General features: G+C 51.5%; 1 protein-coding gene across 2 annotated transcripts; it reads right to left on the bottom strand.

Moving 5' to 3' along the window:
* Nucleotides 1-2,983: 2,983 nt before the first annotated feature.
* Nucleotides 2,984-7,993, bottom strand: LOC123815511 (leukocyte immunoglobulin-like receptor subfamily A member 6). 2 transcript variants are annotated; one of them, XM_045833774.1, is made up of 7 exons: nucleotides 7,644-7,993; nucleotides 7,433-7,468; nucleotides 6,976-7,260; nucleotides 6,510-6,821; nucleotides 6,005-6,286; nucleotides 5,411-5,710; nucleotides 2,984-3,542 (listed from the first exon to the last, which is right to left on the bottom strand). In XM_045833774.1, the coding sequence occupies exons 1-7, from the start codon at nucleotides 7,714-7,716 to the stop codon at nucleotides 3,406-3,408; spliced, it is 1,425 nt and encodes a 474-aa protein (XP_045689730.1). In that variant the 5' UTR covers nucleotides 7,717-7,993; the 3' UTR covers nucleotides 2,984-3,405. The 2 variants fall into 2 exon arrangements, with proteins under 2 accessions (XP_045689730.1, XP_045689731.1); XM_045833775.1 differs by lacking the exon at nucleotides 5,411-5,710 and having other exon boundaries at nucleotides 7,433-7,993.
* Between the last annotated feature and the right edge of the window lie 4,050 nt (nucleotides 7,994-12,043).

Raw genomic sequence — 12,043 nt, 5'->3', positions numbered from 1 at the left:
TACAGTCCCAAGTTGCAAGTGGTGAATAAAAGTAATTATGTTTGTATTTTGTGACCCATACATACATCATGGTATGTGAGCCTCACAACTACTTTGTGGAGTAATACTTACCTCATTTTGTGAAACAGAGGCAGAAAGTCTGCCTAAGAAAGGAAATGTGACTTGTCCACATTCCACATGCCAACCTGTGACCCTGTTTGTTGGGAACCCCCTGCCTGGTTTCAGAAGCTGTGACACCCCATGACTAAGGCTGGGTCAAAAGACCTTGGGACCATAAGCCACTGAGGAGACAAAGCTTATCTTTCTGGTAGGGGCACCTCCTCTGCCCCATTTTACTTCACCCTGCTTGTCTCCAGGCAGTTGACTGGTTAGCCAATGACAGGTAAGATCCCTCAATGGGGGGACCACCTAAGACAGGCATGGTCATGAAGGGGACCTCAGGGAAGCACTTGGGGGGCTATAGAAAAAGCCCCTCACCCCTTGGCTTTGACATAGCCTGAGTCCTCATTCTGTCTACAAGAAGTCTCCTAATCCCTGGGCTGCCTTACTTCCCTGGCCTGACTTAAGCCTGAAACAATGCCAGAGGATGTGCAGCCCTGGGCAGGAATGGGTGGTTCACCAGAAAGATCAGGCTGAAGAAAGAATGCATGAAATCCTGTGAAACCTACTTTACCAATATCCTCAATTTAAATGGTAAGGGTCCAAGCATGAAATGAGTTTGGTTCCTTGAGGGGTTTTTTTTAAAGATTTTATTTATTTAGTTTTAGAGAGAGAAGGGAGAGAGAGAGAGAGAGAGAGAGAGAGAGAGAGAGAGAGAGAGAGACGTCAATGTGTGGTTGCTGGGGGTTATGGCCTGCAACCCAGGAATGTACCCTGGCTGGGAATCGAACCTGCGATGCTTCGGTTCGCAGCCCGCACTCAATCCACTGAGCTACACCAGCCAGGGTGGTTCCTTGAGGTTTTATGGCCCTTTGGCTATCTGACCGACTCAAAATAAGACCTCAGAGTTCTTTGAATTTTATCTATGGTTTGATGGTTACTGCCTGAAAATGATTGATGAGCTTTACCTATAGGCCCAGGATTCCTATGCAAATTGAACCCAGTTGAAGCCCATTGAGGAACAGGCTCCTGGCCCTTCTCCTTTGAGACATTGGCCACCTTTTCTCCCCAAGCACATTATGTCTTGGTAGACTTATTTTCATCCCTGGCAGCTAGGGGTGGGCCCTGTGGGTGGAGACCCCCAAACCTCTTAGCTGGAACTGATGGTTCAAACCCCTAGTCATCTGCTGCTCCCACCCACGTCTATCACCTGGAGTCTCACCCACTGAGAGACAGCAGAGCTGTGGGAGCTAATGGTTTATGAGAGGGTGCATTTAAGCAGGAAGGAGCCTCAGGGGAGACACGTGTGAGGGCTCCCCTCCTGAAGGGCCTTGAAGACTCTCTGCTGGGCCAGTGGGAGCACAGTCTCTCCAGGACTCACCTGGCTTTTCCTGAGGGCAAGACTCCCATTTGGGTAAACTATGGCCCCTGCTCCTCAGGAAGTTCTAGGCTGTGTCTCATCCTGAGAATGACAGGTTCTGTCACTGTGATCTTTTGTGATGGCAGAGATTCTGATTCTTCCTTATCTTTGTAGTGCTGTGTTTTCTTTTTGTATCTGATGTCGCAGTCACCTCCTGCAACCTTGATCAGCTGCTCTCAGGTGAGAGATGGTTTCTGTTGGTCTTGTGTGTGTTCTGGGGCTTCTGGGACCTTGTGTGGATGGACAGGCTTCGTGCTTCTGCCTCCCTCTTGTGGCAGGATCTCAGGTTGTAGGTCTGGTCCTGACCTTTCAATGTTTCTGGCCAGTTGTTGGTAAACTTTGTATTTTCTTTATTTTTTTTTTAAATGGGTGATGGCTTTATAAACAAGGGCCCAAGCCAACCATGCTCGACGGCCATCACCAAGACCCAGCTAACCTCAGTCCAGTCTCAGGCCTCTTCATTGCTTTCTTGAGGGGACAGAGGTATCTCAGGGTCCTCAGGGTATCATTTGGAAGGTGGCCAGGGCAATAGGCTTGTTGCTGGTGCTCTGGGCCAGGCTAGCTCCAGGCAGGCTGCATGGGGTGCTGGGAACTGCCAGGGCAAGAGCTGAGGGTCGGGCTGTTCTTGGAGCTTCCACCAGGCTGCTGGGCGAGGCGCTGGGTGGGCCTGGGGCTCCAGGAAGAGTTACAGGGGAAGCAGAGTAGTGGCGAGCTAAGTTTGGGCAGGGAGTCACTGCGGGTGAAGCACTTGGAGCAGAGAGGGAAGGGTAAAGGCTTCTACCCCTTGTGTTTTCCCTGGTGGCGGGCACCTAGTCTCAGCACTTGAACTTGTACTCGCAGCCAGACATGCTGCAGGCACAGGGTGCCCACTGGTGTGCATTTGCAGGGCGACGTAAGGGATGAGGACTAGAAAGAGCTTTGGGGCAGCCCAACAAAGAAGCCCAGCGGCTCTTGGTGGTGGCTCTGCAAGCCTAGGATCTGGACCAGGTACAGAAGCACTGGGGCCATGAGGGTGGGGAGGGGACCGCAGTGCGGTGTCTCCCCCGGCCTCTGCAGCTCACCTTGCAGGTTGACTAGGATCCTGGTGGCCAGCAGGTGTGTCGTTGCAATGGCTTCAGTCCGAGCAAGACTTCCCTAAGCACACCAGGCCTGTGGGTGGGGTGGGGCCTCTCTGGGCAGGCCTTTCCCTGGGGCAACTTGAGCCCCCAGAGACCGTCCTGGGCAGGTCCAGGCAATATAATCCCTGTAGGTCACCGCCACCCACTGGCCCTAAAGGGTGCACAGCAGGGACTCAAGTGAGGTCGCTGGAGGAGGAGAAAGACCTGGGCACCAGGGAAGAGGGTTGTGGCTTCTCTCCCCATCCTCAAGGAGCATTTACACCCAGGAATTAGGCAAACGCCACAAACCCACTGAACCATGCCAGTGCCCCAGGCAAACTATTTTGGATATTTATCCATTTATTCAGTTGTTTAAAAATGATTTTGCATCTGTTCAGTCTGACCAAAAGAGATGCAAAATGAGTGAACATGGACAATAAAAACTAGAAAAATGTCACACATGAAAGTGGACCAGAGATGGAGGGTGAACCCAGGTGAGGATCTGAACCTGTGATGTGGGCTGAGCCCCGGGTCACAGGGTTGAGAACAGAGGGGCCAGTCAAAGAAACAGAGAAGTGAAGTGAGGTGAGATGCCCACAGTCTAACTGTGGAGAAGCCTCTGCAGCAGCAGCCCCACCTCTCCCTGCATGGGAACCACACCCACACCCTCCACATTCTCAGCAGACTCTTTCCCAGAGGTGCCCACAGTTTCCTCCAGAGATTCTTGGTCTCACCAGACTCTTCACCAGGTTCCACCTCACTGACTGGTGGGTTTGTTGTCCCCTGTGTTCAGCTGCTGGCTGCATTGTGGGGTCTTCTCTGACTGTGCCAAGCTTCACACAGCAGCACCCCGAGGACCATGAGGACCAAGCCAGACACACCCAATCTGATGAGGTTCCCCACTGTGTACTCTTGGGTGTTTGAGCCTAGACATTGAGGACAAAGAGGTCACAGAAGTCATAGTAATGATAAGTCACCCCAAGATCCCTGGATGTCTGTCCAAGTCACCCAACTTGCATTTACTGCACTGACCCTCTGCCCTGAGCCCTATAACTGGGGATTAGGCCTTCCTCACCACTCTGGGAGTCTGGCTCATTCTGTGACAGTCCCAGGCTGTTAGCTGCTGCTGGGAATCAATGACACATAGGGTGTGGGAGAGCAGGTGTGGGAATACCTCAGTCCTCTCTTCTCTCATCTCCATTGAGTCCCTGTCACTAGCCATTCCCATTGCCTCCCTTGAGATGAGCATCATTGGCCCCTTGTCTGCATGTAATTAGGATGCCAAGGTGACATTTGGGGCCTTAGTTTTTTCTTCAGGTCAGGAACATGGGGGAGTAAAAGGTTGGGTCTACCTTTCAGTTCCTCCACTCTGCTCCTGCTTTGTGTCTCTCTGACTAGGATTATATATTTTCATATCACTTTTGTTTCTTTTATCTACCCCTTCTTTACAAAATAAATGATGGAATATATACAATACACCGTGCAACCTTTCTGGGACCAAGGATTACCACACTTACCAGACCTAAGCCTTTATTGATTTGTATCCTAGATATTGAGACTGATAAGAAACAGGCAGAAAAGATACATGACATAATAAAATGTTTAGGCAAAAACCTGGACAAAAATACAGATATGTAGTGATGTAAGACAGGCTGTGTTAAACTGAAAAATGAAATTCAGGGAAACCCCTGGAAACTCTGGAAGGGGTAAGGGGACACAAACAGAAGTTGTGGTGGGAGGTGATTTGGAGGATGACCTGACTCAGCTGACCACATGGTGTCATGGAAAAGGAGAAGAAATCCTCCCTTCATCCCACACCCATGTAATGGCAGTGGTCCCCCCTGGAGACAGGACAAGCTCAGAGTGGACTTATGTTCTTTCTCCCACAGGGGTTCTCTGGCATCAAAGTTATAAACTAAGTGAGCTTTTTCAAATCCTGGATTGGATTCTGCTCTGATAGATGGGAGAACAAAATCCCAAATACAGGTAGGAGTTTGTCACTGGGATTCACTTTAAAGGGCCTGAGCCATCAGCACTTCAGCTTAGACTCCAAGTGAACCCCCACTCACCCTGACCCAGAAAGAAGAGGCCCCCTTGTCTCTGTCTCCCATGTGGGCCTGGTTCCCCAGGTGCCAGGATGACTCAGGGGCCTTGAATCAGCACCAGAGACAGAGGCAGGAGTGGCTCCTGCTCTTTTCTCCTGAGCTTGGCATCTTCCCTTCATCATTTCCTCCCTGCTGATCACATGGGACCTGTGATATCACTGCCTATTGAGACATGTGGCTCTTTGCTACTTTCTCTACCTTTACCCCCAGGAATTTAGGAAACAAGGCCTCCTGGAACTATTTGATGTGTTGAAGTATAAAGTGAGAAAGTAGCAGAAGCTTGATGGAGTCTGTGTCTCCTTTAGGCTAAGGGGACTCTGCTGCCCAGCAGACATGAAGTTTGTCTATGTGGAGGAGGGCTTGCAGACCCCAGCTGTTGCATGGCACAGGAACCAGGGGAGGCTATGTGTGTGCCTGCCTCTTACATCACTCCTGTAGTCCAATAGATGTCCCCTAAGTGTTGTCCCTTCACACACTTCAGTCTTTTCTCTGCACACACCAGCACTGGATGGACACCCAGGTGGAGTGAGGCATGGAGAGGGTGGGGAATCTCCAACTTCTCCTCTCTTTATGGGGTGGGATTCCCCCTATTGATGACCTCACTGTTTCACCCTTCTTCCCATACCAGCCCAGAGCTGTCCTGGGACAGAGTCTGCTCCCTCAGTGGACATGGGGTGGGAGTCCCTCACCTGAGACCAGGAGCTCCAGGGGGTCACTGGGCTGTGACAGCTGGAAGGGGGAGGAGCTATGTGAGCTGTAGCACCTGTAAGTACCATGGTGGCTTGAGGTCACATGGTTGATGGTGAAGTAGGCCTGAGAGGGGGCAGCTGTGTTATGCAGATGAAGCTGCTGAGGAGGATGCAGGGACCCCTCCCTGTGCAGGTGGAAGGTGTCAGCCCTTTCCTCAGATCCACACTGCAGGGTCACATTTGCTCCCCAGGACACTGAGGGCCCTGGCTGGGCTGAGAGGGAGGGTTTCCTGTACATTCCTGGGGAGAGGAAGGCTGTGATGTGCACAAGGACACTCCTCCCCCCAACACCTTGACCCTGAGCTGGGGGACTGTGTTCTTCCCCAGGGACTCTGTGTGTGACTCCTGTCAGCTTCTCTCAGTCCTTCCAGTGGGCAACTTTTATCTCCGTGCCCAGTACCCTCTCTCCTAGACTTCAGCCCCACACAACCTCTGCTCCAGGACCTGACCCTGGACCTCCTCACGACCCCAGTGACCCTGGAGTAGAGCCCCAAGGCAGAGAGTCAGGACAGGGGGCAGGGCAGGGCTCCTCACCTGCAATCAGGATGTCCAGGGGGGTGCTGGGGGCCGACCACACATAGGAGAGGTTGTGTCCACTGTAGCACCTGTAGCGGCCCCCATGTGAGGGGTTTACAGGGCCCAGGTGGAAGTCAGGGCTGTCCTGCCCATGGAGACTCTGGGGGTGTGTGGGCCCCTCATCCTTGGTCAGAGCAAATCTGTCAGAGCCGGGCTCTGAGTGACACTGGAGGGTCAGGTTGTCTCCAGGCAGCACCAGCGGGCATGGCTGGGCTGAGAGGGAGGGTTCCCTGTACACATCTGGGGAGAAGGTCATTGTTACTCAGGGGACACACACACCCACCGCCCACTGGGGATGCAGTGAGAGCCCTTACTTCTTCCTTCCTAAGCCTTTACCTGTTGTTTTGTCCCCAGTAAACCCCTGTCAGTGGCCCCCACATCTCCCAGGGCTTTACTAGGCACAAGGTTTAGATCAGATATTTGGGCATAGCAATGAACTAAAGCCAAGTGTGGGCCATCTCACCTGTGATATCGAGGTGCAGAGGGACACTGAGCTGTGACCACACATTGGGGTTGGAGCTGTTAGAACCATAGCATCTGTAGGTCCCCCCGTGGGAGGTGTTCACCGGGCCCACAGGGAAGATGGCCACCAGCCACCACCTCCTACCATAGTACTTCCTTTCAGATTCTCTGTGTTGGGAAGGCTCAGCCCCTCCCTCTTTCAGCAGGTGGAAAGTGTCCCATGTGGACTGTGAGCTGCACAAGAGGGACATTCTCCTTCCTGAGGCCACTACTGGGCCTGGGTGGGCTGAGAGGGAGGGTGCGTTGTCCACTCCTGAGGGAGAAGGAGGATCTGAGTTAAAGGGAACCATCACCCCATCTTCCCCAGGTGTAAGCTGTGAGGGATGAGGCCCCTAAAACTGCACTGTGTTCCCTTCATCCTCTGAGGAGGAGCCCACAGTGGGGAGGAGACCCAGGTTCCCCCTTACCTGTCACTCGCAGGAGCAGGGCCTCACTCCTCTCAGACAGCGTGTCCCCAGTAGTGTATGCACACTGGTACAGCCCTGTGTCATATGTGCTCATGGACTGAATGAGGAACATGGTCTTGTTGCTGGAGGCCTGAGGGATCCTCGTTTCCCAGGGCTGAGAGCCCCTGTCTTTATACAGAATATAACCATCTGCCTGCAGAGATCCCTGACACCAGATGGTCACAGGGCTCCCATGTCTGACCCTGGGGCCTGGGTCAGCCCAGATGGAGGGTTTGGGGAGAACTCCTGGAAAGGAATCAGACCTGCAGTGTCAGGAGGGTCCTTGTCCCCTCAGTTTCCCCATCTGTCACTCCACAGCCCCTCCCACACTGGTGTCCACCAGCTGAGACCCACTGTGTGTCCCCTGGCTACCCAGGGGCACCATTGTGCTGAAGCAGGAGCTCTGGGGAGGACTCACCTGCCTGGACATGGTCCCATGGGCCCTGGCACAGCCCTGGAAGAGAGTCGTGTGAGTTATCCTCAACACCCACACAGAAGGTCCTGGCCTGGTCTGGAACCCTGCTGAGCTGATATCTTCTGTCCTTAGGATTTCTGCCCCCACTGGCCTTCCTGAGTCCTAGATCTGGGAGTGAAGAAGACCCCATCCTTCTGTTTTCCCCAGAACTCACCGAGACAAAGAAGAGAAATGAAGGCCAAGGTCATAACACTGTCTGCCAGGGTTCCCAAGGGTTCAGATGACATAAAATGTCCCTGAGCCCTGCAGGACAGACAAACACACAGGCTGTACCAAGGTCCCGTCTCTGTGTGAGAAGTCACAGTTTCTTCCTCAGCTGCAACATGCCCTCCCTGAGGGGTGGTGGAGGAGACAGCAGGTTCTGGCACCTTTCAGACCAAATCTCAGTCTCAGCAGACCTCACAAGTCCTGCCTCCACCTGATGTGATGCCCCAATCCAGAGGGTGACCCCTGTCTCAGAACACGAGGGCAGAGGATGAGAGGCAGGACTCAGGAGCTGCCCAGTTCCTGCTGCATTCTGACTCTGCTTGTTTTACAGCCCACGTAACCATGGACAATTAACTTCCTTTTTCTGAGAAGGTAAATGGAAAGTTTCTTCCGGCCTTTCTCCATCCCGGAAACCAGCCAATATTTCCCGAGCAGGTGCTCAGTTCAGCCACGAAGTTCATTGGGGAAGGTGACTGACTCCTCCCCTGGACACATGCAGTGCTGGTTAGCGATATCAGACAGTACAAATGTGTAGGCAATGGATGATGTGGGGGTCATTTTGGTAAGTTTCAGAGAACAAGAAGACTGGAGCACAGAGACTGTATACAAGTGGATGTCATGGAGTGTGGGGACTTGCAGGTAAGGGAGGGACCAGGACACACTAGTGGTCAGCACAGCAGGGTCAGAAGACCCTCGACCAGGAAGAGGGTGATTATTCTGAGAGCTGTGGGTCACCAGGCTGTGCTGGGCCCTGGTCACACGGGGCCTTTGCTCCCTGCAGGGACTCCTGGGTTTGATCTTTAAGGTAATGGAACACTTTTCAGTAAAGGAGTGTGTGAGCAGGTTGCTGCTTTGAGAAGATACTGCTCCATGAGAAAAGACTATACTAATGAGGAATGGATGATAAACTGTGATAAAACTCCAGCCCTAATCTAACACCAAGGTAATGAGCTCATCAGTACTCTTAGTGGTTTATGAGAATTTCTGATGAAACCCTACTCAAATCTCATAACACAAACACATTTGAAGTTGAGTGAGAAGAGGCAGGCATATTTCTTTGTCATTATCTCAGTCTAGGAGGTGTGCAGAAAGTCTGCTCTGTTCCAATGGGCTTAGGGGACGCCCATGACAAGCACAGTGTGGCCTTGACCCAGGTGTGTGAATCTAGGGAGGGAAGGTGGGCACAGGAAAGGGTCTGCTTTGTAGGGACCAGTTGTCTCTGCTTGGGACAGAGAGTTTAGCTCAGCCTGATCTCCAACAACGTGGACCATTAGTTGGAGCTGCTTGGATGTGCTGGAGCGAGGTGGAGACCTGGAGAAAGGCTTTGTTCAGGGAGGGTCCATGACAGGTAAGTTCAGGTGCATCAGAGTAAAACCCTCAGCTGGGAGTGAGGGTCCACAGTAGGCCAGAGAGGAGGCGATGGGGTCACACCCCCATGACGTCCTGGGTCTTCACATGAGTGTGACTGTGGAGGGGAACTGGGTATCAGAAAGAAGGTCTCAGGGTAGAGCTGTGGGTGTGTTCATTGTGTGGGGGGAAGAGAGGGAAGAGCTGAGGGCATGTCTGTGCTCTGCCTGGATGGTCTGGGGAGCCCGCCCAATGTGGCTGTCTCCAGACTGACCACCCACTGAGGGGCAGGAGTGGTGGGGAAAGGATTACAACATGGTCACCTGAGAAACTGCAAGAGTCATCCACTCTCCTGGCCATGTGTGTGGTTTGGTCTCTCCATCTCACTTCCTCTGTCTGACTTCCTCATCTCTGTGAGCAAGAGAGCTTCTCTCCATTCCTCCCATCCAGGCCCCTGAGCATGTCTGCCTCCTCATTGCCCTGCTCTGTGAGGGGCAACCCTGCATCTGACACTGGTCACTCCATCTCCATGTGCTGGGCAAAAGAACCAGTTTAAACTATTCACAGGTTTTAAGATAAGATAAGGGTGAAATCTCAGCTCTCACGGGTGTTGTGGGGATCAGTAGAGCCTGAGACATGAAGAGACTTCACCTGTGTCATTTCTGGGCCTGATTTAGACATCAGCATGAGAGACTTGTAGGAGGAAGGGCTATCTGGAAGCTGCATACAAATCCCCCAAGCCCTCAGGGGGCATCAGAAGCTATAGGACATCCTTAGTTGATGGCAGATGACACCAGACTGAGGGGAGACAGAAGGACGCTGCTTGTCCTGGATCCTGGACTCACCACACTCAGGAATGAGGGTGGGAATCCCACCAGGGGCTGAGCCTAAGCACTGGACAATGAGAGCATTTCAGATTTGGTGGGAGTCCCACCTCCCATGAGACTGCCCTGGGACATGGGGTCACTTCTAAGGTAATAAGGATCCACAGGGGACCATGTCAATTGACTTGCATTTCTTATTAATGTGGTAATATCACATAACATAGATTTGAGCCTTTTAAAACATAGAATTCACTGGAATGTAGTCAATACACAGGGTTCAACCACAACTTTAATGTTGTTTTAATAAGGAATTTGTGTAACCACACCCCCAAATTACACAAAGCTGTCAGTCTCCCATCTCTCCTCCTCGTCAGCCCCCAACAAGCCCGCCTGACTTCTGTCTCTGTGGTTTCCTCCTCCTGGATGCTTCATACAAACACAGTCACAGAAAACATGATCTTTTCTCTCTGGCTTCTGTCACTCAGCTGCAGAGTGTTGACATTCATTCACTGTGTTGCTGGTGTCAGTACTTTGCTGTTTATGGCTTAAAAAGGCTTGCCAGGTTATGAAAAGACATTTTGTTTATGTGAATAGGATCCAGCATGAAGGGCTGTGTTGATGTGAACCCAAACCAGCCACTCGCGGAAGCCCCTCAGGTCACAGGGGTGAGGACAGGACAGTCCAGGGGAGTCAGTGAGGATGAGGAGGGACAGCCCCACAGTGGGAAGGAGGTGGTGTCTCCACAGGAACACAGCTCACGTTCCCTGCCCCCAAACCTCGTCTGCCATGTCTGCTCTACCAGACAAATCAGCAGTTTCCCGCCTGTGGTCCAGCTGTCCTCCCCCATGTCCTGGGTCATCAAATGTACTCCACGACTCCCCCCACTCTGAATGGTGCCCTGTCCTCTCTGTGTTCACATCCTGGCTGCAGCCTCAGCCATTCTCTCGCTGTCCTGAGCATGAATAGCAGCACCCTGAGGACCACCAGGACCAATCCAGCCATGCCCACGTGGATGAGATTCTCTACTGTGTAGTCTTTCGGTTGGGAGCCTGGAAAATGTGGAGACAGGTCAGCATGGTCTGACAGCCCCAAATGTCCAGGACTCTGATGTCCCCCCAGGCTGACCCCTCCCCTTGATGTCAGTGCCCCTGGGACATCTGATCCAGCTCTGGCTCTCAGCTGCCATGACAAGAGCGAGCTATGCCCAAGAGCTCAGGATCAGGGAAAAAATTGTCTCAGTTCAGGAACAATTTAGGGCTGCTGTTTATTTTGGGTTTCATCTGAGACTGAAGACCCAGAAGCTTAGTGCTGTGTAGCTGAGAGATCTTTGTTTTCCACATGTGGGGGCCCTGGTCCATGGAGGAGGGGTGGTGTTGTGGGCTCCTGAGTGGCAGGCGCACAAAGGGGTGAAAGCCTGGGGCAGCGTCTCCTTCACCCCACTCTCTGGGATCCGCTGTTTAATCATCACTTGGAAATTTTCATCTGTTTATTGTTTCATTAATTCATTTTATATGATGACAAAACTACCGTGGTAGATATAGTGACCAGATGAAAAATATGGGCATGTCTGTGAATATTTGTAGGTATGTTGTAGACACATAAATTTACTATCAATATTAGAGAAAATACAGGTTTTTCAGTTGTGAATTCCTGAAATACAGAGTTATTTATTGTGTTACTAGTATTGATTGTTGTATTATTTTTTGTAAAAATAACTTTAAACCTCCTTTTTCCCATACCTTGTATATGTACATTTTATGGAGTATGTTATAAAATGTCATATAAAAGGAATCTGTATATAGTTAAACACATATCCACTCTTACATAAATACTAAGTTATATATCATCATCAATGCCTACATATATTTGTAAATTACCGATATATATTATGTGTGCATGTATGGAACTAGAGAGAAGAAGAGAGACTTGAAAAGGTCATAAAGAGGCAGATCCCCAGAAGGAGGGTGTAGTCTGGTCTTCAGTGGGGAATGAAGTCTCCTCTGTGGGATGTAGGGAGGGGGCAGAGGAGAAGCAGGACTGGGACTTTGGGCCTTGGAACATGGGGTCAGAGGTCAGGTCAGGGGCCCAGAAAGGGCAGGCACCGTCTTCTTCTCCTTTTGGACAAACTCTGGAAATACTGGCAAAATTTTGTAGATGGATGGCTAATCATGTGATT

Source organism: Phyllostomus hastatus, unplaced genomic scaffold (genome assembly GCF_019186645.2).
Source record: "Phyllostomus hastatus isolate PE091 unplaced genomic scaffold, TTU_PhHast_1.1 phas_contig_181, whole genome shotgun sequence".
Classification (NCBI taxonomy): domain Eukaryota; kingdom Metazoa; phylum Chordata; class Mammalia; order Chiroptera; family Phyllostomidae; genus Phyllostomus; species Phyllostomus hastatus.
The sequence above is the reverse complement of the archived record's forward strand: the minus strand, read 5'-3'. Positions and strand labels throughout refer to the sequence as shown.

Bases quoted from the DNA above. Each gene is read 5' to 3' on its own strand.
- LOC123815511 (XM_045833774.1), bottom strand. From the start codon at position 7,716: ATGTCATCTGAACCCTTGGGAACCCTGGCAGACAGTGTTATGACCTTG. The intron at 6,822-6,975 runs GTAAGGGGGAAC...CTTCTCCCTCAG, and splicing joins CCTGCTCCTGCGAGTGACAG to GAGTGGACAACGCACCCTCC. The intron at 5,711-6,004 runs GTGAGGAGCCCT...TCCTCTCCCCAG, and splicing joins CCTGGACATCCTGATTGCAG to GAATGTACAGGAAACCCTCC.